General features: G+C 52.1%; 2 protein-coding genes across 15 annotated transcripts in view; both read left to right on the top strand.

Annotated features, from left to right (window-relative positions):
* The first annotated feature begins 39 nt into the window (after positions 1 to 39).
* TSEN54 (tRNA splicing endonuclease subunit 54) lies at positions 40 to 9,578 on the top strand. Of its 3 annotated transcripts, XM_053569555.1 has the most exons (11): positions 40 to 952; positions 1,057 to 1,221; positions 1,307 to 1,370; positions 1,455 to 1,538; positions 1,851 to 1,949; positions 4,561 to 4,613; positions 6,406 to 6,507; positions 6,723 to 7,330; positions 8,075 to 8,135; positions 8,476 to 8,592; positions 9,064 to 9,578. In XM_053569555.1, the coding sequence occupies exons 1-11, from the start codon at positions 897 to 899 to the stop codon at positions 9,212 to 9,214; spliced, it is 1,560 nt and encodes a 519-aa protein (XP_053425530.1). In that variant the 5' UTR covers positions 40 to 896; the 3' UTR covers positions 9,215 to 9,578. The 3 variants fall into 3 exon arrangements, with proteins under 3 accessions (XP_053425530.1, XP_053425531.1, XP_053425532.1); XM_053569556.1 differs by lacking the exon at positions 6,406 to 6,507; XM_053569557.1 differs by lacking the exons at positions 40 to 952; positions 1,307 to 1,370 and having other exon boundaries at positions 971 to 1,221.
* Positions 9,579 to 10,471: 893 nt separating this feature from the next.
* The window catches only part of LLGL2 (LLGL scribble cell polarity complex component 2), a 42,244-nt gene continuing 28,150 nt past the window's right edge, over positions 10,472 to 24,565 (top strand). For 2 of the 12 annotated variants that reach the window (XR_008375575.1, XR_008375576.1), the window contains exons 1-2: positions 10,517 to 10,897; positions 23,591 to 23,695. Coding sequence is in view for 3 of the 12 variants with exons in the window: in XM_053569527.1 (XP_053425502.1) it covers positions 23,621 to 23,695 (75 nt within the window). In the remaining 9 variants the exon portion in view is untranslated. Of the gene's footprint in view, positions 10,898 to 14,720; positions 14,801 to 16,740; positions 16,845 to 23,299; positions 23,410 to 23,590; positions 23,696 to 24,565 lie in introns of those variants that run through there. The other 10 variants (XR_008375572.1, XR_008375578.1, XR_008375570.1 and 7 more) reach the window with 7 other exon arrangements.

Raw genomic sequence — 24,565 nt, forward strand, 5'->3', positions numbered from 1 at the left:
ACCGCGGGTGAGGGGTTAAGAGTTTACCCCTAGGTGTCCAGGTTGGGGAGCTAAGGCGACCTGGGGCTGTGGAGTCGAGACCCAAAGGCTAGATACCCTGATTGTAACTGGGTGGGAGCGAAGACGTGATGTGAAGGGATTTAGCGACCAAGACCCGGGACCCCCACTCGGATAACCCCCTTCTTCTTTGCCCTTCGTTATTCCCGGGACTCTTGCCGCGATCTCCGCCGGAGGCCAGAGTGGAGAACCCACAGCCGCTGGCCGGAGCAATAGTACCACCTAGCGGACAGTGTCGGAGCGGCTCGCTGTAGCAGCGAAGGGGACCCCAGCCTCGAAGAGGTGCTATCGGAGGGCTGAGGCGGCGCTTCAGCACCGTTGTGGGCCGGACAGCGCCTCCCACCGCCGGCCCTCTAAACGCGTCCTCGGAGTCACTCCGAAGGGACCTGACCAAAAGACCTTGAAGGAACTCCGAACATCTTGGGATCACTCCTAACAGCCCCCGGGAGGCCTTAAGATTGCAGAGCTGGAATTTAAGAACCCTCTGCTCTCCCTTCTATGAGCCCCTCTTCTCTCCTTGACCAGCCCTGGTGGTGGACGGTCACACATTCCACACAGACGTCGATTCTTCAAGTTTTACTAGGAGTCCAGGGGAGGACTGGGGACAGGGGAGGGAGCTCTGCACATGCAGAAATCTGCAAATTAACTCTCTGTCCTCCAGACTCGAGGCACACGTTAATAGCGGTGCTAGGACCCAGGACAGCTAAGTGGGCAGAGAGCCGGTGGGTGGGTCGGGAAACCTCAGGACCCCGGGGCAGATCCGCCGGCTCTAGGGCCGCGCGGAATCCGGAGGTGGGCGGGACTTTGGTGGCGCACGCGCAGCCGCAAACAGCGGCCAGATGGAACCCAAACCCCTGCCGCCGGTACTGGAGCTTCCCGCCGGGCGTGTGCTCAGGTGCGGCGCGGCCCCGGGGCAGCGTGGGCGGGGAGAGACCGGTAGAGAGAGACGCGGATCCGGCAACGGGCAGGATTGCTGACCCTGTTTCCCCTCTTCCCTAGCGCCGGGGAGCTCCTTGCTGCCCGCTCGCGGCCCCAGAAGCTGCCTCATCGCTCGCATGGCCCCAAGGACTTCCTCCCCGACGGCTCGGCAGCCCAGGCCGAGCGGCTACGCCAGAGCCGCGAAGAGCTCTGGCAGCTGCTGGCCGAGGAGCGCGTGGAGCGCCTGTGAGAGAGGTGGTCCCGGGGCGGGGGCGGGTCCGGGCAGGCTGTACAGACGGTCTGAAACTGACCCCTTCCCACTCCTGGCCAGGGGCAGCCTAGTGGCGGCTGAGTGGAGGCCAGAAGAGGGTTTCGTGGAGTTGAAGTCTCCTGCGGTGAGCGGTAGGGCTCAGAGATAGGAGACCTGCTTTCTCTGCCCTTTTATCTCCTTTGTGACTCTTGCTCCGGATCCTACACAGGGTAAATTCTGGCAGACCATGGGCTTCTCAGAGCAGGGCCGGCAGCGGCTTTACCCCGAAGAGGCCTTGTATCTGCTGGAGTGTGTGAGTGGGGCCTCAAGGGGTGGGTAAAGGGTTGGGACCAAGGAACGGAAAGAACACGTTTTTGTAGAAAAAGCATTCATAAGTGCGTTTTCAGAGAACTTAAAACTGGACTTTTAGGGCAGTAGACAATACTCTGCAGGAGTCAGGGATTCCAGTGCAAATTAGTGATGCTGCCTCACTTTTCTGGTTGGTCATATTCTTGCCTGGATGCTAGCAGGTGGAGGGGGGAGATGTCAGAGCTGGGAAATGTCCCTATTTGACTGTGGTACTGCATAGAGGGCTCACAAGCTGAGTTGCTGGCCCCACTTCCAGGGCTCTGTACAGCTCTTCTACCAAGACCTGCCACTGTCTATCCAGGAAGCCTACCAGCTGTTGCTGACCGAGGACACAGTGACTTTCCTGCAGTACCAGGTATCTGCTCCCACCCACCCACCAGAAGAGCCTCCCATCCACTGAGTAAATGAGTATTGACAACTACCTGTCAGGTACCAGGCACAGCGTCATGTGCTGGGGCAACAAGACAGATGAGGGCTATGCTTTTACCATGCTTACATTGTATTGGTGGCAATTGGATAATAAGTAAGAAAATGAACTATTGACTTCACAGAGAACCAAGTTCTAAGCAGAAGGTAAGGTGGGAGAGGAGTAGTGGTAGAGATTGGGCTGTTGGTTTAGGTGAAAGATGCTAGGTGGTTAGCCCAGGTGGGGGATGGGTGAGGTTGCTGTGAGTGAAAAGAAATGGATGAATCTCAGACATATTTTGGAGAAAGAATGGGTAGGACTTTGCCAGCGGATTGGATGTCAAGGTTAAAGACAGAGAAGAATCAATGTGTGAGCCAGTGAGTGAACAGTGGTATCAGTTTGGTTCTTTTTTTTTTTTTTTGAGACAGAGCCTCAAGCTGTCACCCTGGGTAGAGTGCCATGGCGTCACAGCTCACAGCAACCTCCAACTCTGGGGCTTAAGTGATTCTCTTGCCTCAGACTCCCAAGTAGCTGGGACTATAGGCACCCACCACAACACCTAGCTATTTTTTTGTTTGTTTTAGTTGTAGTTGTCATTGTTGTTTGGCAGGCCTGTGCTGGATTCGAACCCGCCAGTTCTGGTGTATGTGGCTGGCGCCTTAGCCGCTTGAGCTACAGGCACCGAGCCAAGTATAATTTTGATTGGGAAGACTGTGGACAGGCAGATTTGGGAAAACGGGACTAGTCAAAAGAGCTCTATTTTAGAAAAGTTAATTTTGAGGTGCTTGTTGAACATCCAAGTGAGGATGGCGAGCAGACAATGGGATACCTAAGTGTGGAGTGTAAGGAGAGGTCAAGGCTAAGGACATAAATGTAGATGTCATGAGCACATGGATGGTATTTATGCCAAGGGGATTGTAGGAGTGCTACCAGAGTGGAGGACTGGGCCTGTCCAACCTGAATAGGTTGGGGGGAACATAAAGGCCAGAAACAAACTACCCTGTTTCCCCAAAAATAAGACAGTGTCTTATTTTAAGGTGTGCTCCCAAAGATGCGCTAGGTCTTATTTTCAGGGGACATCTTATCTTTCCTGTAAGTAAGTCTTATTTTTGGAGGATGTCTTATTTTCGGGGAAACAGGATAGGTGCAGTGGCACATGCTTGTTGTTCCAGCTACTCAGAGTACTGAGGCAGGAGAATCACTTGAGCCTGGGAGTTTGAGACTACAGTGAGCTGTGATTAAGCCACTGCCTTCCAACTTAGGCAACAGAGGGAGACCCCTATCTCTAAAAAATAATAATAAACAAGGACCAGAAGCAGACAGGTGTGTCTGGTGATGCAGGAGAGAAACCAAAGTGGCACCATGGAAGCCAAGAGAAGGTTATTCAAAGAAGACATAGTCACCTGTATGGAAGGCTGTTGAGAGATCAAACAAGATGGGGGACACCCCTTGATATGTCCCTCTTATGCAGACACAGGGACATAAGGATGAATTTGTGTGCTTCTTTACCAAAGACTCTTCCTGTCTGTCTGTGGGGTTGGGGACATGTTCACCACCTTCTGCCATATTTTTGTCCAAATTGTGGTCAAGAGGTTCATTTTCATCAGCTTTGGTATCAAAATATCCAAATATTCTTTTTTTTTTGCAGTTTTTGGCCAGGGCTGGGTTTGAACCCGCCATCTCTGTCATATGGGGCCAGCACGGCCAGCACCTTACTCCTTTGAGCCACGGCGCCGCCCAAAATATCCAAATATTCTAAGGCACAGTTTTTTCCTGGGTTCAGCACTATTCAGCTTTTGGGATTTATGTTTAAGTTATGAAATAGCTAAATGTGATCTGTGCCCGGAGTACGATAAGTGAGAAGACAGGCATTCAGAGACTGAGGTCTTACTCTGGGGACGGTGCTTCCAGAAAGTTCTCCAACCAGTCTCAGTATTTGGAACCTGGAACTATATAGCGGGACAGTGCTTCCAGAGTGTTCTCCAACCAGTCTCAGTATTTGGAACCTGGAACTATACAAGAGGGGCAAGGAAGGGGTGTGGGGAATGCCTTGTGTCTAGAGAAACTTATTTGGTATTTTTTTTTTTAAGGCTTTTTTTTTTTTTTTTTTTTTATTGTTGGGGATTCATTGAGGGTACAATAAGCCAGGTTACATTGATTGAGATGGTTAGGTAAAGTCCCTCTTGCAATCATGTCTTGCCCCCATAAAGTGTGACACACACCAAGGCCCCACCCCTCCGACTATTTGGTATTTTTAAGAGTGGCCATCTGGGGTGGCACCTGTAGCTCAGTGAGTAGGGTGCCAACCCCATATACCAAGGGTGGTGGGCTCAGACCCAGCCCCGGCCAAACTGCAACAAAAAATAGCCGGGTGTTGTGGCAGACGCCTATGGTCCCAACTACTGGGGAGGCTGACGCAAGAGAATCGCCTAAGCCCAGGAGCTGGAGGTTGCTGTGAGCTGTGATGGCACAGCACTCTACCAAGGGCAATAAAGTGAGACTCTGTCTCTACAAAAAAAAAAAGAGTGGCCATCTGAGTTTCTTTTTCTTTTCTTTTGAGGTCTTCAGCCACCTGAAGAGACTGGGTTATGTGGTTCGACGATTTCAACCAAGGTAATGCCTTTTCCCTTCCCCTCTCCCATTGTAGTCCTGGGACCTGGCTGACTAATCCTGAATAGAAAGTGGCCTCTTCCTAACTGGAATCATTGGCTGGAGCACAGTCCCCAGAATGTGGACTGGGAGCCCCCACTGGAAGTTCTCTAGAGAGGCATGTTGGGACAAATCCAGGTCATTGCACTTTACCCTGTAGGGACTGTGCACCTACAGCTCACTGGGAGCATTGACATGTGAGACTGGACCAATGCTTGCACTTAGATGTGCAGGCAGATTTGTTGAGTTCATGCATGCATGAAGGACCGAGTGAAAAATGTACGGTTGAGTAGGGTTTCACGTGTTTTACACTAGGTTGAATGATTTTCCCTTCTCACCTTAGTAATCCAGCATAGCTAAGACTAAGACTAAGACTTTCCACTAAGACTTTCAGACATGGAGTGGAAACTGGTAGAGCCTTTGCAGTTACACAGTATATTGTGAAAGCTCTAAACAGGCACAGTGTTCGTTCCTGAAAGTGGAAAGTATCCTAAAGAAGTAATCATGAATGTGTGCAGTGGTTTACCTGTGAGAATGATCAGCAATATTTACTAACCACAAACTGGGTGCCAGGCCCTGACCTGGATGCTGAGGAACAGGAGAGCAATATGGCTGCCCTTATGGATGTGAGGGTCTTGCAGAAAACACCATACATAGCAAAACAAAATCATTATACTTGGAAACAACCTATGACTTCAACAATGGAGGTTTGCTCACACAAATAGAGCTTAACCCTAAGAGAAGCTCTGACTGATGGAACTTCCTGTAGTAATGGAATTCTGTGTTTTTTCTGTCCAGTGTATAGGTCTTGAGCAACCATGAAACTGAAATTCTAATTTTAATTAATATAAATTTAACTTAAATAGCTACCTATGGCTAGTTGCTACCGTATTGAACAGTGCAGCCACAGAGCCATACAAAATTCATGGTAGGGAAGGATGCTATAGTGATAAGGGGCCATGTCCACAGTATATTATTGAGAGGAAAAGAGAAGATCACAAAGCCATATGTTAGTGCAGTGCCATTTTTATCAGAAAAAAAAATATGGAAAGTGATTAGTCTGCATGTGTATATAAGAATGTATTTAAAAATGTTAACAGTGGTTATTCAAAGTTTTTCTTTTCTTTTTTTTTTTTGAGACAGAGTCATTGTCACCCAGGCTAAAATGCCATGGTGTCAGCCTAGCTTACAGCAACTTCAGACTCCTGGGTTCAAATGATCCTCTTGCCTCTATCTCTCACATAGCTGGGACTACAGGCACCTGCCACCACACCCAGCTAACTTTTCTATGTTTAGTAGAGACAGGGTGTCACTCTTGCTCAGGCTGGTCTTAATTTGTGAGCTCAAGGGATCTTCTTGTCTCAGCCTCCCAGAGTGCTAAGATTAAGGCATGAGCTACTACACCCAGCCAAGGTTTTTATTTTCATCTTTATTTTTCTCTATTTTCTAAGTTTTCTAGCTCCTCTGGTTTTTCTTGCCAGTAATTAATCATTTATTGCTGGCTCTTCAGGACCCCCAATCCCAGTGAGCCTCTGCTCAAAAGGGCAGTTGGTAAGAACCAGAGGCCTGGGCGCATGGCTGGGCCCCTGTGGCTATCCCGTGTACCCTCCCACCCCCCATGCAGGTCTGCCCAAGACCTTGGGTGTGCCTTGTATCCTGATGTATTGACTACCCCTCAGCCCATTTCTCACATACCCTATAGAACACCAGGCGGAGGAGATGGGTCTGTTGCTTACCCACTGTTCTTACCCCACAGCTCTGTCCTATCCCCTTATGAGAGGCAGCTTAACCTGGATGGCAGCACCCAGTGCTTGAAGGATAGGGATGGGAAGAGGAAGAAGAGGGCCTCCAGTTCTCGGTAAAACTCCCCATCACAGCTACCCACCCCCACCCCCACCCCGGGGAGTGCTGGTGTCTGGGACCTTTGAGAATGTACAGGCGTTAACAGCTAGGTTTAGGCAGCTTCTGCACAGGTTCAGGGAGACAGCAGGCCTGTCCTCTTCAGTTTGCACTGTATGCATGCACATCAGCAATCAGGAGCCGATGTGCTGGTTTTCTTCCCACCTCTCTCAGGTCCATTAATAAGAAGACCAAGGCCCTGGAGAACTCCCTGCAACCCAAGAGTCTGGCAACTTCCAGCCCACCTCCACACAACCAGAACAGTCAATGCCCAGAAGAGAAACCCCAGGAGTCAAGCCCTAGGAAGGGCCCAGTGAGCCCATTTCAGCTTTTGGGGTCCTTGGAGCAGGGTATGGGGTGCAGCTGGGAAAGCAGAAAAGTAGGTAATGGAGTCCAGGGGGCTCAGAAGCCGCGCTGGAACTTTGAGCAGATCTCCTTCCCCAATATGGCTTCCGATAGCCGCCACACCCTCCTACTTGCTCCAGCCCCAGAGTTGCTCCCAGCCAACGTGGCTGGGCGGGAGACAGATGCTGAGCCCTGGTGCCAGAAGCTGAACCAGCGGAAGGAGAAGCTCTCCTGGCAGGAACAGGAGCAACAGGCAGGAGCCAGGACCTTCCAGGAGGACGTAAACGCAGACCCTGAGGTGCAGCGCTGCTCCAGCTGGCGGGAATACAAGGAGCTGCTGCAGAGGCGACACCTACAGCAGAGCCAGAGCCGCCCCCCACACCTGTGGGGCCAGCCGGTCACTCCTTTGCTAAGCCCTGGCCAGGTGGATTCTCCAGGTACTGCTTTACCCTGCTACAGCCCTGCTGGCCACTGCAGCTGAGGACTCATAAGACTTGGAAAGGCACATAGATTGTCTAGGACTGGTTGGGGCTTAAGGAAGGTGTGGGAGGACACTGTCCAATGGCGTGGAACCTATAAGCACAGTCAGTTCTCCAGGTGGCAGTGTCAGGGACCATGTGGAAAGATTTAGAGATGAGTCATTGCCCCAGGAGCGGTGAGGAGGGTTGAAAACTGCAACCATATCTTTAAAATCATAAAAAGGTACATGTGGATGGCTTTGTCCCCAACTAGCTGTGGTCCCCTCATCTCCCAACCCTGTTAGCTGGAACCATCTTGAGCTAACAGGATCATTCTAGGGACCCCTACCACATCGTGGAAGTGCTATTTTGGCCAAATAAAAGGAAGGCTAACTGTCACTCTTACTTTTAAGCACAGAGAACTAATAGCATAAGCTTAGCCTAAGGTAAATGTATTAACAGATTCAGAATTACTTAAAATCCTCATGGAACTTGGTAGATCCTAGCTAACTAGGTTAGGGTTGTCAGAGCACTTAAGTTTGACTTCCAGATAAACAAGTAATTTTTCAGTATAAATATGTTCTAAATATTGCATGGGACATACATATACTGAAAAAATTTGCTAAATCTGGGTATCTTAAGCTAGATGGCAGATTCAGAAATGTCAGAGGAATCTGTAGATGGTTGCCTCTTCCCAGCACCTTGTTTTCACTGTCCTCACAGCCATGGTCCTTCAGCGTATCTCAGTGCTGCAGACAACACATCTTGCTGATGGGGGTGCCTGGTAAGTTTCTAAGTAGTGCATCTCCACCGTACCTTGGCTGCAAGCAGAAATTGGTGGCTGGGATTTGGCTTCTGAAGTTGGGTGTGAGCTAGAGTCACTCCAGGGGCCCCAACCCACATGCCTTGCTCTGATGTTTATATGTGTCTGGGGGAGAAGGAGACATGATAGACAGGTGAGTTTATCCCAGGGGTTTGGTGCCCTTTCCCTTGAGTGGGACCTCATAACGTCAGTTGCTCTGGGTGAGGTTGCTTCCTGGAAGTGGCGGAGGGGAAGGGTGGCATGGAAAGGAAAATTGGAGTTAGGAGAGTCGGGGTCCTAAGTTTTCTCACTCTGTTCTCAGGCTGCTGGAGAAATCTGGGGGCTTGGAAATCAGCTTTGATGTTTACCAGGCTGATGCTGTGGCCACCTTCCGAAAGAATAACCCTGGCAAACCCTATGCCCGGATGTGCATTAGTGGGTATGACATGAGTGAGCACTCCCACACACATACTGCTGCTAATCTGCTTGTGACCCTGGTGGGCCTTCTCTCCACTGCCTGGCCAATCCCTGAGAGGAAGCTAAGGTCCAGAGAGGTTAAGTGACCTACAGAAGACCACACAGCAAGTTGGCATGATGGAACCCAAGGTCCCCAACCTGAAGCTTCTCAATGCTGCCATTTTGGTGCAGTCCCTCATGTATACCATTTTAGTCCAGGGCTTACCCAGCAGAAGGAATATGGATGGGAGGGGTCTATAAGCTAAGAGTGGTGAGAACCTTGCTATTCCTAGCCCTGCCCAGTCAAGACTCAAACTATCTGGGAGAACTCAAAAGGGCCATGTAGTAGCCCAGAATTCTTGCACTTCCAACTCTTGTAACATCTTCCTTCCTTGGGTGGGAAGGGCTATGGGTGGGCTATGGCCAAATCTCACTCTAAACCTTATCCCTGCAGATTTGATGAGCCTGTCCCAGACCTCTGCAGCCTTAAGCGGTTATCCTACCAGAGCGGTGATGTCCCTCTGATCTTTGCCCTGGTGGATCACGGTGACATCTCTTTCTACAGCTTCAGGGACTTCACATTGCCCAGGGATATGGAGCACTGACCACACAGCACTATGGGGGCTGGAGCTTGCTCTGGGGAACCTGGACTGTCAGTTCTTAGGGACCACCTCAGCTGCCTCCTATACCCAGACTCTGACCTGTAGCTGCAGGGGCCAGTCTGGGCCTTGGTCCTGGGTGTCTCATACTTGCAAGAAAGTCAAACTGTGCTTCCAGCCTTCCCTAGACACTGCAGTGCTTCCAAGCCCCAGGCCTGAGGTTGCTGCCTTGCAGTGACCCCTTTGGAACTCAGGACTAGATGTTAGAGACCCAGGAGGTGGGGCAGAAGAGAGGACTTTGTGCCTTTAATGAGAGGGTGCCTGCTTCGTGCCATAAAGCCAAAGCCATTAAAAACAGATCTCTTTTCTGCCGTGACTGGATATACGGGATCACCTCCCTACCCCTTCATCTCCTTATTGCTGAAACGTCCTCCCTGCTCCTCAGTCATACTTTGCCACTGGAACAGGTCCTAAAATCTTTCCAACCTTTCCAGGTTCCTGAAGGGTGATCTGGAGGGAGACTGGCTCTCTATTGATCCTTCCCTAAACGCAGCTCGGTCAGAGTAGGATGGGCCAAAAGTTCCACGTTGGTGTGGCTTGAGCCCCAGTCCCTCCGAGAGACCACTAGTAGCTCTGAGGTGGATCAAGCAGTTCTCACCCCAGGCCTCCGCGCTCCTTCCATTCCTGCCTCTTGCCACTCCAACGCCCTCCTTTGCTGGTGGTAAAACTCCGGAAGTTGTTGTCCCTGGGGCTTTGGGCTCCTGCCTGCCACGGCAGTGGACACGTAGGAGGTGGGGCCCGCCCGGAGGGAAGGCGTCTCACCCACAAAGCCCCTGTCCCGATCGTAGGACCTGAAACTTGTGCCTGTGACCTGTCGTTCTCTGGCTGAGCGCTCTCTGGAGGAGCTGGTCCGGCTACTCCCCTCTCTCGGCAGCTGGGGGGAGTTGTGGGAGGACGGCTCGCCTCTGGAGTCCGGCCTGGGAGGCGGCTCGAGGAGGTCGCGGGTTCCGGGAACTATTTCCGCCTCCGGGAGGCGGCGGGACACTGGGCGCAGCGCGCCGTCCTGCGGCCAGGTGCGCTCAGGTGAGGGCCGGGGCGGGCCGGGCCGGCAGCGTTCCTACATATTCATGAAGATCTCGGGGCCGCCCCCTCCCCGGTGCCGCGGATTGGTCCGGGTGCGGTTCCCACCCTCGAAGGCGCTCTTGCTGCGCCCCCGCCCTGTCGGCGCAGGACTGGGGGGCGGAGCCAGTCCGGGGGGCGGGGCGCTCGAGGATCTGCCGCCGGGCCGGCTCGCCCTTTATGTAAATAGCGCGACTCCGCCCCGGGCAAGCCGCGCCGGAGGTGAGCAGGAAGGAGACCGCGGCCCAGCAGCCTGTGGGCCGGCGCGGCGGAACGTACGGGGGAGAGGGACGCCGAGGCCTCGGTCGTGGGGGAGTCCAGGTGAGGCGCGGGCTGTACTCACCTAGCCGGGCCCGCCCCCTTGGTGCGCCCGGCACTCGGGGTTGGGAGGCAGCGGAGGGCAGAGACCCCTGGGCTTCCTGGCCCGGGCGTGGAGGGCTGCGCCCAGGTCCGCCCACCTCGTCCTTGCACCGGTCGCTTGGCTCCTCGGAAAGAAAGACACCTGTAGAAAGTGCCGCTGGGAACTTCTGTCTACCTGACTCGACCTTGATTACCGAATTTGGATTTTGGGTTTGTACAGTATTGTTGGCTGTTGGGAGCTGGGGAACAGGTGCCTGGCCAGCTGGGTGCGGGGGACAGTGCGGGCGGAGACTGGGGAGCCCCCGGGCCCACGTGCAAAGCACCTGGCCCGGGAGTCCGGCGACGTGCGTTTCCCCTGACCCTCTCTCCGCGAGCCGCGGCTGGAGCGCGTTACCCCTGGCGGCTTAGCCCCTGCCGCTCCTTTGTGCCTCCTAATCCCCAGACGCAGGAAGCCCGCGGGAGGGACTTAGGTAGCAGGCGGCTTTGGACACCTTTAGGAGACTGCGGAGACCCCGTCTGTTTTCCACGCTAACGTGTGGGGTTCGCACTGTGGGACTTGGCGAGAAGTGGAAATTTCTGTGTTGCGGAAGAAAGTGCGTCTTGGCTTGCTCTGTCCGGACGATTGCTGGACTCACTGGGCTTTAGCTGTGGGGAAAACTCACTGTAACCAGGGGAGCTGCTGTGCAGCCCTTTGAGGCTCTCTCCAGAGACAGGTGAGCTTGGGGTGAGGAGGGCGGGGCTTAGACGCCGCACCCCTTCCCTTAGGAATGCGTATGCCTACTTATGCTCCCAGGGACCCTCTGCGGGAGTTCGTAACTCAAAGTCCTGTCAGGATGCAGAGACTGGGATGGGAAGAGGGCTGGGAGAGATCCCAGGTGGGAAGAGCAGAGCTGCCACAGAAGAGCTGTGTCCCAGCTCAGGGAAGTCAAGATCAGAAGTGGCTTTTGAGGAAGACACTCTGGATCGATGTGAGCAGAGGCAAGGTGGTGGGAGACATGGCTCATCTTCTTCATCTTCTTCATTTTTGGGGGGTGGGGTGGGGGAACAGAGTCTTACTTTGTCTCCCTCAGTAGAGTGCCGTAGTGTCACAGGACTCACAGCAACCTCCAGCTCTTGGGCTAGGGCGATTCTCTTGCCTCAGCTTCCCAAGTTGCTGGGACTACAGGCACCGCCACAACACCGGCTATTTTTGTTGCAGTTGCCACTGCTGTTCTAGCTGGCCGGGGCGGGTTCGAACCAGTCACCCTCCGTATATGAGGCTAGCGTCCTACCCACCCCGCCACAGGCACCGCCCATGGTTCATCTTCTTTATCTTACAGGGAGGGAGGGAGGGAATTTGGGTTTACTTTCCTTTGGCGATCTGCCTAAAGTGCTCACTGGTGGCAGTTAGAACTCAAACCCAGCTCCTGGGGCTCTGGCCAGAGCTTGGACCTCTTCGTTGAAGTTAGATGGGGCTGTTCTCAGTGGGGCCCCTAACAGGATTTCCAGAATCTAGGGTCACTCTGCATCCCCACTCTTCCTCCAGACAATGGCGTATCCCCTTTTGTGGCAGACTAATATAAATTATATTAAAATAATAGTAACACGAGCAGCACCTGTGGCTCAGTGAGTAAAGTGCCGGCCCCCATATACCAGGGGTTTAGGGTTTGAACCCAGCCCCAGACAAACTGTAACAACAACAAAAAAATAGCTGGGCGTTGTGGCGGGCACCTGTAGTCCCAGCTACTCAGGAAGCTGAGGCCAGAGAATCACTTAAGCCCAAGAGCTGGGGGTTTCTGTGAGCTGTGACAACACGGCACTCTACCAAGGGTGACAGAGTGAGACTCTGTCTTTAAAAATAATAATAATAATAATAGTAACACAGCAGCATTAAAAAGAGAAAAAAGCCCACAATTCCAGGTAACATTTGTTCATTTAAAAAATAAAAAAGGTAATAGACCAGTTGTAGTGAGTCACACTTGTAATCCTAGCACTTAAGGAGGTCAAAGTGAGAGGATCACTTGAGATCAGAAGTTCAAGACCAGCCTGGACAACATATAAGACACTGTCTTGACTAAAAATAGAAATATTAGGGCTCTGCGCTCATAGCTCAGTGGTTAGGGTGCCGGCCACATACACTGGGGCTAGCGAGTTTGAACTGGCCCTGGCCTGCTAAACAATGACAACTACAACAAAAAAATAGCTAGGTGTTGTGGCAGGCACCTGTAGTCCCAGCTACTTGGGAGGCTGAGGCAAGAGAATCTCTTAAGCCCAAGAGTTTGAGGTTGCTGTGAGCTGTGTCTATCCAGGGAAACACAGTGAGACTCTTGTCTCAAAAAAAAAAAAAAAAGGAAAAGAAAAAAGTAGAAAAATTAGATAAGCGTGGTGGTGCATACCCATGGTCCCAGCTACTTGGGAGGCTGAGGTAGAAGGATTGCTCAAGCCTAGGAGATTGAGGTTGCTGTGAGCTGTGATGATACCAATACTCTCTACCCCCGAGTGACAGCATGAGACCCTGTCTCAAAAAAAATAAAAAAAAGGGCGGGTGCCTGTAGTCCCAGCTGCTCGGGAGGCTGAGGCAAGAGAATCGCGTAAGCCCAAGAGTTAGAGGTTGCTGTGAGCCGTGTGACGCCACGGCACTCTACCCGAGGGCGGTACAGTGAGACTCTGTCTCTACAAAAAAAATAAAAAAAGAAAAGAGAGGACAAAAAGAAAAAATAGGAGCCCATGGTGAGAAAAATGAAACATTTTAGAAAGCATAAAATGAAAGGGAAAGAAATTCTCCATCTTACCTGACAGTCTTTTTCATCAGGTAACGTTTATGAAAATTTGTGGGCTCATCGTCTTGGTCAGTGGTTAGGGCACTGGCCACATGCACTGGGGCTGGTGGGTTTGAACCTAGCCAGGGCCTGCTAAACAACAATGACAACAATAACAAAAAAATAGCCCGGTGTTGTGGCAGGAGCCTGTAGTGCCAGCTACTTGGGAGGCTGAGGCAAGAGAATCACTTGAGCCCAAGATTTTGAGGTTGCTGTGAGCTGTGATGCCACAGCTTTCTACTGAGGGCAACATAGTGAGACTGTCTCAAAAAAAAAAAGAAAAAGAAAAAATTTGTGCCTTTCTAGACATCAGGTGCAGTTTTGACTTATGCTTTACTGTATGATCTCAGTTTGGTCACTTACCCATGCTGAGCCTTGTTTTTACAGATATTGAGAGGATGGAAAAACCCAGAACCCAGTGAGGGCGAACGTCTTGACTTCCTTATTACACCTTTGCAAGGGCACTTGGGCCTTTTGGAAGTATCTGCTGGGCTGAGGGAATCTGGCTTCTCTGTCCGGAAATCAGCTGAGGGGGTCATGATTTTGTGATCTTTTCCCATCTCTAGGCGTTGGAAGCTTTTCCGTGAGGGCTTTCCTTAAGAATAGGGACAGAGGTAGAGGCTGTGAGCTCTCCGAAACTGCCATTGTCAGGCCTGGGGAGAGCCAGGAGGGAGGGCTGGGGGTCCTTTCCTGGCGGTGGAGGCAGCAGAGAATGCAGAGTCTGCTCTTTCTACTGGGCTGGGGGTGTGCTTACTGTATTTTCTCTGCACTCGGTGGGGGGAGGGGAGCACATTCCTGGGCTGCTCTGTTGTCATTAAGGAGATTTTCTAGGAAATCAGTAGTGCCCCCTTTCTCCCTCCTTTGGGGAGGGAGTGTTCTATCCTTCCAGACCCTAGGACCCTTCCTTTAGGAGAGAAAGTGGTGCATGGAGCCTCTGCCATTAGTTTGTGACCCCTGCCCATCCTGCGGAGGCATTGTATTTCTCTGGCCAGAGCCTCCAACAGGCATGGGGGAGGGTTAGTTTCCTGGGGGTTATTCAGCTTTCTGGCTCTTTCCAGATTAGGGAAAATCAGTTGTTGAGACACCTGAGTCGGAGGCCAGGGTGGAAGCTCTTGAGGCTGGTGTGCTCTCTCTGGGGTCGGCTGCTTTGAGCACAGTGACTGCCTGGACTCATTTGTCCTTAGTTCTGAGCTCTGAGAGGCCTGCTTATCTCACTCAAACGATATCACTCTCAGGGCTCCTCCTGGGTGCAGGCGCCAGGTCTGCCTGGCAGCATTGTGTTCCACTGCCAGGAGCAGTCTGCGGGGAGAAACAGGTAAGGGACAGGAGCTGGGTGCTCCCCAGTGGGGTCACCAGCACTGTGTGCCCTCCCTAACCCTAGCTGCCTCAGAATTCCAAAGAGACCCTCCCTTGCTATGCCCCCTTGCCATGGGCTTTGCTCAGATCCATTTGGGGTGGGTGACTACTCCCCCCAGCCTTGCCTCTCAGAGAGAACAGGTACTTTGAATAGTCACCCTGCTCGTCCCTTCCCAGGAACCACAGTGAATTCTTGAATTAGGAGAGGCTCCTTTGGGTGTGGGGATGGGGAAACGGCTCCGTACCTGACTCTGCTCTTTAGGAATTTAGCAGTGACCAGAGCCTTCTCCCCAAGACACCTGACTCTGTTCCCAGGGTTTGACAAGTGGAACGTCTGGGGATAAGACTATTTGACTCTAGTAAATAGTACTAATATTTAATAACATTATTCTGAAATTCTTGTCAAGGAACTGGGTGTCCTGGAGCCTTGGTCTGAGGCAGGGCCCCATAGGGTTGGGTGATATCCACATAGCCCTTGCTCACAGACTTGAGAGCAGGGTGGGATGTTCACTGAAGACCCACCTCAATGTTCTTTGGGGTCCATGATTGTTGAAGATCTTGCCTAGTTAATCCCTAGTCAGTCCTAACTGTTAATTCATTCATTCAACAAATATTTATTAGTGCCTCTTGTGTGCCCAGCATGGTTGTAGACACTAGATGCAACCCTTAAACAAAGCAAAGTTCTCTACAGTCATGGAACTTTCTTTCTGAAGGGTGGGAAGCCTGAGTGACAGAAAGTGAATGTAAGTGACAAATGATGTGTTAAAAGGTGATACAAGCTTCTTAGAGTAAGAAGTAGAGCTGTGACTGGGAACCCCCGTGGTAGGCAGGTGTAACTTTAAAAAGGAGTCAGGGTGGGCCTTGGCAAGAGAGCAGCATTTGAGCAAAGACTTGAAGGAAGTGAAGGAGTTCTTTATTTTATTTTATTTTATTTTTTATTTTTTGAGATAGAATCTCAACCTATCGCCCTGGGTAGAGTGCTCTGGCGTCATAGCTCACAGCAACCTCAAACTCTTGGGCTTAAATGATCCTCTTGTCTCAGCCTCCCAAGTAGCTGGGACTCCAGGCACCCGCCACAATACCTGGCTATTTTTTGTTATAGTTGTTGTTTGGCAGGCCTGGGCTGGATTCTAATCCGCCAGCTCTGGTGTATGTAGCTGGTGCCCTAGCCACTTGAGCTACAGGCGCCAAGCCATAGGGAGTTCTTTAAATAAAATTTGAGTGCCTCCAATGTGTCACTGGAGAACAGGGATCCTCCTGTTATAGGATATAACCACGGACAAGACTGGCCCATGGTTCCTTTGCAGTGAACATCTGGAAATTCCTTGGAAGAGCTGTTCAGGCTTTGGGACAGGTAGCAGGCCCTGGCATGGAGCTCGATTAGATGGGCTAGGGGCCTGCCCACCCCAGCCCCAGGCAGATTACTTGTCTTTTCCCAGATTGTTTTGTTTTTCCTTATACTTGGCCACATCCCATTGGTCACTTCCCTGGAGAGTCTAGGGTTGGATTGTGGAAGGGAACTGAGGCCCCTAGAATGGAGTGCATGGGGGAACACATGTATTCCAACCCCCTACCCCATCCTTATGGGCAGGTTGTGGTTGGTAAGGTGTAGGGGTATGGATGCTGACCCCAAGTGGGCTCATTCAGCCTACTATTATCCTCTTGGTCCTGGGAGAGAGGCCTGAACTGGGTACAGGGTTCTTTTTTTTTTGAGACAGAGTCTCACTATGTCACCCTTGGTGGAGTGCTATGCTGTCACAGCTCACAGCAACCTCAAACTCTTGGGCTTATGCGATTCTCTTGCCTCAGCCTCCTAAGTGGCTGGGACTATAGGTGCCCGCCATAACACCCGCTATTTTCTTTTTGTTGTTGTTGTAGTTGTCATTGTTGTTTTAGCAGGTCCAGGCCAGGTTCGAACCCACCAGCCCCACTGTATGTGGCCAACACCCTAACCACTGAGCTACAGGTGCCAAGCCTGGGGACAGGGTTCTGAAGTCAGGCAGGTAAGAGTTCAGATTGGGACATAGACTCTTATTAACTATTTGGGCTTGGGCGGCGCCTGTGGCTCAAGGAGTATGGCCCCGGTCCCATATGCCAGAGGTGATGGGTTCAAACCCAGCCATGGCCAAAAAACCACACAAAAAAAAAAAATTTGTACCCTCATATTAATTTGAAATAAAATTAAAAAAAAAAAAAAAACTATTTGGGCTTGTGACTGCTCTGAATTGGTCATTTTATAAGTAATGATAAAAATTAAATGATATGATGAGTGTAAAGTACTTGCAGTAACATCTGGCCGTAGCTGTCTCTCAGAGCTTTTATTACCTAACAGCACTGACAACACATCTCTGGTTCCCCCACCTACCCAGGGCTGTGTTCTCCTAGGTCCCCCTCTGTGGAGTTGCCCTTTAGCCAGGGTTTGGTTGCTAAGCTGCTGTCCAGGGGCCTGTCTGGTGCCTCTGGGAGATTGGGTTTCCCAGGGCAACAGAGGCACTAGCAAAACGACCATGGTCATCTGAGTTGGCATAGCCAAACACCAAAGGGGTCAGCAGCTGCCCCTGTGGCTTAGAGCCCTGCTCCACCCCTGCCCCACCCCTGCCATTGGTAGGAGGTTCAGGGACAGTCTCGTATCTGACAAAGGAGGCCACAGCCACACAAGAGCCTCACACAGGATGTGGGGGTGGGGGAGGGCAGCTTCTTATTTAGTAGCAGGCTATGGGGTGTGCAAGTGAAGGGGAGAGGGGCCCCCCAGGGAGCAGGCGGCTGGATATCTCACCTAGCAAGTGGTGCTGGGTGTGGCCCCAGGGCCCCCCCCCTTCTCCTGGGCTGGGGAGTCTTGAGTCCTGGGCGTGGCCACCCCCAGCAGATCAATGGAACTACCTGGCCTATGAGGGACAATCTGGGGGGCTGGCCCTTCCCACCTTTCCAGGTCAAAAGGGCTGGCTCAGTGTGGCAAAGCCTTGCTCCCCTGGGGACAAATTGGCCCAAGCACCCCAGACAGTGCCAGTGTGGGGCAAGCAATCTGGCCTGGGAATCCTCTCCGCCTGTCTGAGACAAGCAGTTATTTGTACTCTGCCTCTGCTGGTCTCTTTATGGAGCTCTTGAGATGCATGGGGGCCCCAGGCAGAGGATGGGAAGGGAAGACAGGATGAATTTCCTAGCCTGTCACCAAGTAGAGAGCTCTCCTATATTTTCCAAGTGGGCATCAGGGTGTAGGGACACCTATCCTAGACCGAGGGATGTTTTGCTGGCTGGTGGCAGTTGGAGGTGATTAGAACAGTGAAAAGGGAAGAAAATTGGTAGATCAGCTGCCAACAGAGAGCTCCGGAGCTAGCTGCGCACACAAAGCACAGACTCCAGTGGAAAGTGGATAGAATCGGCTATGGGGCAGCAGGCCTCATGTGGGCTGGCCCTTAACCCTGGTGTCTTCCCTTGAGCAAACAGAGCCGGGAGAATGGCTTGGAGGCTGGTCTGGTCATGGACAGAGGGACAAAAAGCAGGAATGGAGACCAAGGTTTAAGTTTGTGGGGAGGAGACAGTGTTCCTTCTTAGGAACCCCTTCCTGGTATTGGGCTTGGGGACTTCGGGGCTCTCCTCAACCTGTGGGGGTTCTGAACTTGTCTCTTCTCCCGTGTTCCTCTCAGGAGAAGTGGCACAGAAGTGTGCAGCCTCTGAGAATTTGCCAAACCTTAAGGGCCCTCCTTTTGAAATCTCAGGACAACTCCATTGGGTCATACTCAGGACCCTGAAGCCCAAGGTCATATACCTGGTTCTGCCACCTGTCTATTTGGTTTTCTGGACCTTTGTACCTATTTGATGTCTACAGGGGTTACCTCTTCCCATTCATGTTAACTGTCCTGAGCACAGGAGTGTCCACCGTCTGGTCTGAGTGAGACCCATCCTCCACCTGACCACTGCCTGGACCTTCCTTCTCCTAGTTGATCCTGTTATCTGCCCTGACGGGAAGGCAGATAAACAAAAAGAAGAAAGAATCAGCACTAATCCTATAACCCTTCCAGTATGTTGTCTACAGATGTAAATTTTTTTTTTTTTTTTGTAGAGACAGAGTTTCACTTTATGGCCCTGGGTAGCGTGCCGTGGCATCACACAGCTCACAGCAACCTCCAACTCCTGGGCTCAAGCAATTCTCCTGCCTCAGCCTCCCAAGCAGCTGGGACTACAGGCGCCCGCCACAACGCCCGGCTATTTTTTGGTTGCAGTTTGGCCGGGGCCGAGCTTGAACCCGCCACCCTCAGTATATGGGACCGGCACCCTACCGACTGAGCCACAGGCGCCGCCCAGATGTAAATTTTTTTAAAACCCAGCTTGTGATGGGGAACAGATATAAATATTTTTAATAGATTCTATTGGACTCTAGGATATGTAGGCTTCCAGGTCATGAGACAGTTTTTTGCCCTTTCAGTGACTGAGCCTTTATGACTTCAGCCCCGTTCACAGCAACTTCAAACTCCTGGGCTCAATTGATCTTCCTGCCTCAGCTTCCCAAGTAGCTGGGACTATAGGCGCCCACAATGACACCCAGCTAATTTTTCTATTTTGAGTAGAGACGGGGTCTAACTCAGACTGCCTCAAACTCCTGAGCTCAAGGGATGCTCTTGCCTCAGCCTCTCAGAGTGCTGGGATTACAGGCATCCACTGTAGTTTTAAGGGATCATTTCAGCCTATGGCACAGGCTGGGACTGAAGTGGGGAAGATGGCAAAAATGGTCAGGATGGGTTCAGATGGGAAAAGTGTTTTGAAAGTTGACTCTTGATGTGCTGCTTCAGGGGGCGAGGAGGTATTTCATAGAATGCCAGAGACAAAAGTGCAGAGGCTATGGTGACTGTGGCGTGGGGTGGGATCAGAGCCGACGGCAGGAGGGGGCCAGCATGGGGGGAAAGGAGGGCAGACCACATCAGCCTCTGCTCAGGGTTGTCATTGTGGGCAAAGTGAAGCTCTTTGCTGTAGCCTAGGAGGTGCATTTTGTCAGATCTCCATGTCATCTGGGGAGGTGTCTGCACTGAGCCCCCCTCTTGTCCCTACCCTTCTGTAACATGCACGCTTCTTTTGTGAGGCTTTGCACCTGTTATTCTGCCTGACACGCTGTGCCCCAAGTTTCACCACAGCTGACCCCATCTATCATTCAGTCTTAAGTGGAGGTATGACTGCCCTTGTTCATCCATTCAGTCAGCACTTGAACAGCGAGCACGCACTGTGCCCTCAGATGCCATAGGGAATCAAAGGATGACAATCTCTGGATGAGAGAAAGAAAGCCTCTTCTCGAGGAGGATTACACAGGCAGCCGATGAGATTAATAAGTAAACTCTTGGTTGTGTCCAAGCATGGCAGGTGCTAAGGAGAAAAGCAAAGCAGGGAAGGGGGAGAGGATGTCTGGGGACGTCACAGCTTTGGACGTAGGTCAAGTGGGAAGCATGCCAATATCTGGACGAAAAATGTCTCAGGCAGAAGGAACAGTGAGTGCACAGGCCCTGATGAAGGAGTGGTCACTACTGAGGGCTTCCAGCCACCAAACCCTGGTCACAAGGTCTTAATGTCTTCCTTTCTTTTCTCTCCAGCCCCAATCTCTATCAGTTGTCCTGTGTCTCTCCCTGTCCCTGCTGCCTCCCCATCCTGGGAAAGTGCCTCCTCCCTTGCCCAGCTCTGTGCTGGGTGCCATACCTGCTCCTCCAGGGGCCTGTGTGGGAGGGAGTGCCACTCCCCATTACACACAGCTTGGGGAACCTTGCTCTGGTGGCAGCCCCTAGCCTGTTGGCCCTGGCCTGGGGCTCTTTCACTTATAGTCTGCCTCCCTCCAGGCAGGGTCAGTTCCACTGCAGACAGCTTTGGGCTGGGCTTCCTTCTCTAGAACCTGCTTGTCTGGGGTGAGTGGAGCTGAGGGGCTACCTGGAGGTGAGTACAGCTAGGCCCAAACCTGTCTTCCCACCCCCTTCAAGAAGGGGTAGTGTTTTCTTTCTTTTCTTTTTTTTTTTTTTAAATTTGAGACAGAGTCTCACTATGTCGCCCTCGGTAGCGTGCTATGGCATCATAGCTCACAGCAACCTCAAACTCTTGGGGTTAAGCGATTCTCTTGCCTTAGCCTCTCAAGTAGCTGGGACTCCAGGCACCCACAACAATGCCCAGCTATTTTTTGGTTGCAGTTGTTTAGGTGGCCCTCCACCCTTGGTGCATGTGGCTGGCGCCGTAACCACTGTATTATGGGCACCAAGCCAAGGGATAGCATTTTTTCATACCTTAACCTAGGCTGTCAGGTTGGTTGGAGTGAGAGGCAGATGCTGGCCCCACCTCACCTTGGTCACTGTTCCATCACCCCACACCCATGGGGTTCTAACCCATGTGGGATGAGCAGCAGGTCCACTCTTAGACCTCACCAGCACCCCTTAAGCAGGGGCAGGCCCCAGGCCCTGCATGCTCGGCATGTGGGAATGTGTGTCTGTGAGTGTCCCTGCCTTTTAGCTGCAGGGGTATCATTAGGCATCTTCTGTCCTATAATATCCATCCTTTACTGCCTCCCAAAGCCCTTAGATTGGGAGTTAGCCAGACATGGGGGGTCAATTCCGAGTTTTCCTACTTGGTGACCTGGGACAAGTTGCTTAGTTGCCGTAGTCTTCCTTTACTCACCTGTTGAGTGGGGATATTCCTGGGTTTGGGAGATGTGGAAGTGAGTGTGCCACATCCATAAACTCACACCAAGTGCAAAGGAAAGAAGGCAGTCAGGACACGTAAGCAGCACTGACTGCTGGTATCTGGATGCTGGGATTTAGGGAAGATTTTCTTCTTTGTATTGTTTGTTTGCTTTTTCTACAACAGATTGCATGGTAACAACCACACAGGAAGGGTCTGGTATAATGCCTGTGCCCAGCCAGGGCTCTACGGGACATCTGGTGGGGGTGGGGGAGGGGTATGGCTGGTGCTGAATGTTCTTCACCCCCAGACAGAGTGGGGTCCTCTCTGCATCACCCTCCTTACCTGCACCTCCTCCCACCCCTGAGTCTGTCTGCTGGTTGCTTTTGAGCCCGTGTGGTGTGTGGTCTTTGGCATGGATGGCCTGTACCCTCTTGTCCCCTCCCTAGAGTCTGCAGGTCCCTGTGGCCTTCCACGGAGCCACTCCTGGTGGCTTCCTCTGACTTGTGACCTAGTGACCTCAGACCAGGCAGGCAGGGTGAGCCCCCTAGGAGTCTGGCTGGTGATTTATGAGCTGCTGCCCTCCTCCAGGCCTTGTTGCTCTTCTGGCTCTGGGAGGGAAGGAGTCTGTTTTCACTTCCAATCCCAGAATCCCCACCCCCACTCCAGTCTTCCCAGCTTGTGCCTGTTCCCTGAACCGGCTTGGGCCCTTGATAGAGGGGCGACTGGGAGTTGCACAGGGTACCTGCTCTTGCCAGCAAAATGGGAGTCCCACCTCTGACCTGGTTCCCCAAAATGTGAAGGTACAAACCTACTCTTGCCATGCCTCCCCTCCTTTTTAGTCACCCCAGAAAAATGACAGTGCTGAGGGCTGCTTCCTGGTGCTTGGTTTGAAAGTAACTGACCCACCCTGCAGATCCTTTCTGAAGACAGAGTGGGGTGATCCCTCCCAGCATAGCAAGCCCTGGGCTACTCTACCAGAAGACCTCCCTAACTCTGTGTTGATCACACAGGGGCCTTTCTCATGCATAGTCCTGGCTGGACAGTTAATGTTGCCACCTCCCAGGAAGATCCCATTTTCTGGGCATCCTTCAGATCTCATCTGAAATACCCCATAGGATAGGCTCTGCCCTTCCTACTTTGGGCAGGTGTCTCTTCTCCCCCTAGAGTAAGCATCTCCAGGGTAGAGACAGGGTCACTTCCTTCCTTCCCTTATAGGGAATGAATGCAGTCATCCATGGGGTATACCCTGAGACCTTGTGTTTCCCAAGGACTGGCCTTGGTGTCCTGTGGTCAGCTGGATTCTGAGCTATTGGAAGCCAGAGGCTGGAAATGATCCTTCCCCCAAGATAATCCAGAAATAGCGTCCCCTTGAGCTGGGAATGGTTCTTTGGTGGGCAGGGAGTTTGGGCCTTGAGCCTGTTTCTTTATTGGGAGCAGATTTCTTCTGATTATTCTCCATTTGGGGCAATGGGCAAAGGGACCGGATGGGTGGGGCCCCCTGGGGAGTCCTGGGGCTAAGGCTACTGCTGAGACCCCAGTCGCTCCTGGCTAAGTGTCCTTTGCCTAGTGTCAGAGACTGAACAGGGAGCCAGCCCCTAGACAACCTTCTCTGAAGTTAGAGGAAAGAATCTTCCCCCTTGCCTCTGGCCTAGAGTTGCCCCAGGCCTCTCTCCTAAGAGAGCTCTGATCTGGGAGTAGCCTTTGTGTTTCCACCTTCCACCTAGCTTTGGAGAGTGGAAGCTTGAGAAGTTTCCCTTTCTGTTTAACTGGGAGTTTTACAGTTTTTCAGAAAACTAGTTAATAATTAAGCCAATTAACCTCGGGGCCTGCAGGCGCTCCTTGTTTCTATAAAGCCAGGCTAAATGGCTTCCTCCCCTGGGTAGAGGGGTAGAGAGGTTTATCTTGAGCGTGGGGAAGCCAAGGGTATGTTGAGTGGTCACTGTGACACTGGCCTGGCCCAGCCTGCTAGGCTTGGGGAAGAGAGGCTCTATGCTGCCTGGGCTCAGCCTGACCCCTAACTGGCTGCTGCCAGCTTGGCCTTGGGGCAGGGCCATGTGTTTGCCTGTGCCCGGTGCTTAATGTCTCCCCACCCCCCTTTCTCTAGGTCCCCAGTGGGGGGTACGAGCTAAGCAAGATGAGGCGGTTCCTGAGACCGGGGCATGACCTTGCCCGGGAGAGGCTCAAGCGGGACCTGTTCCAGTTTAACAAGGTGAGTAAGAGAAAGCAGGAAGGATGACCCCAGAAGCTGGGGCCAGGCAGCACAGTTGGGGCTGGGGAGTGTCAGGTTTCTGTCTTTTGGATTAAGGTGCAGTATGGACTTGGCACTGCCTGAAACACCTCTCAGGACTCTGACTTTGGACATGGGGTCTGGTTAAAGGGCTGTTCTAGAAAAGGTAGTAGGATGCCCACAAGTTGGGACTCTTTGTCCCAAATCTCTCAGTGGCTGTGTGACCTCTGTAAGTCACTACACCTCACTGAGCCTCAGTTTTCCCACCTGGAAAATGGGGATAAAATGATCTGTCCTGCCTACCTCCCAACAGAGTTGTCAAGGAGGCTTAAGGATGTTGAACTCCTGAGGTAAAAATAATGTTCCAGGTCCCATGGGGGCAGACTGTGCCTGCCTCTCCCTTTTCGAATTGTCCCTAAAGGAAAACTCAGCCTCCCTGCAGGCTGAACACGGATTCCCGCGTGTAGGCTCTAGGCCTGGGTGAGTGGGAAGAGGCGCCCAGGAGATTGTCCCAATCCCAAATCTGCTCTTAAGGCCCCAGAAGCCCCATAGGGCTTCCTCAAAGGGGCTAGGGCCAGAGGAGGTCAGTGCAGGCCTGAAGATAGGAAGTGGCTCATTAGCTCCTTGGCCAGCAAGCAATCCAGAGCCTTTAGGGTTAATTAGCCTTCTCTCCTGTGCTTTGATCTCTGCCAGGAAGTGGGACCCCAGGATGCTTCTCCTAGACTGCTCCCTGGGCATGCTGAGGGGTGGAAATGTAATTTACACCAGGGGGCATTGGTTTGGGCTGCCCTGCCCCCAAAAGGAACCAGAGGATTTTAGACCAGTTTGGATAGGAGTGTCTCCTTGCACAAA

The sequence above is a fragment of the Nycticebus coucang genome, chromosome 18 (genome assembly GCF_027406575.1).
Source record: "Nycticebus coucang isolate mNycCou1 chromosome 18, mNycCou1.pri, whole genome shotgun sequence".
Taxonomy (NCBI): domain Eukaryota; kingdom Metazoa; phylum Chordata; class Mammalia; order Primates; family Lorisidae; genus Nycticebus; species Nycticebus coucang.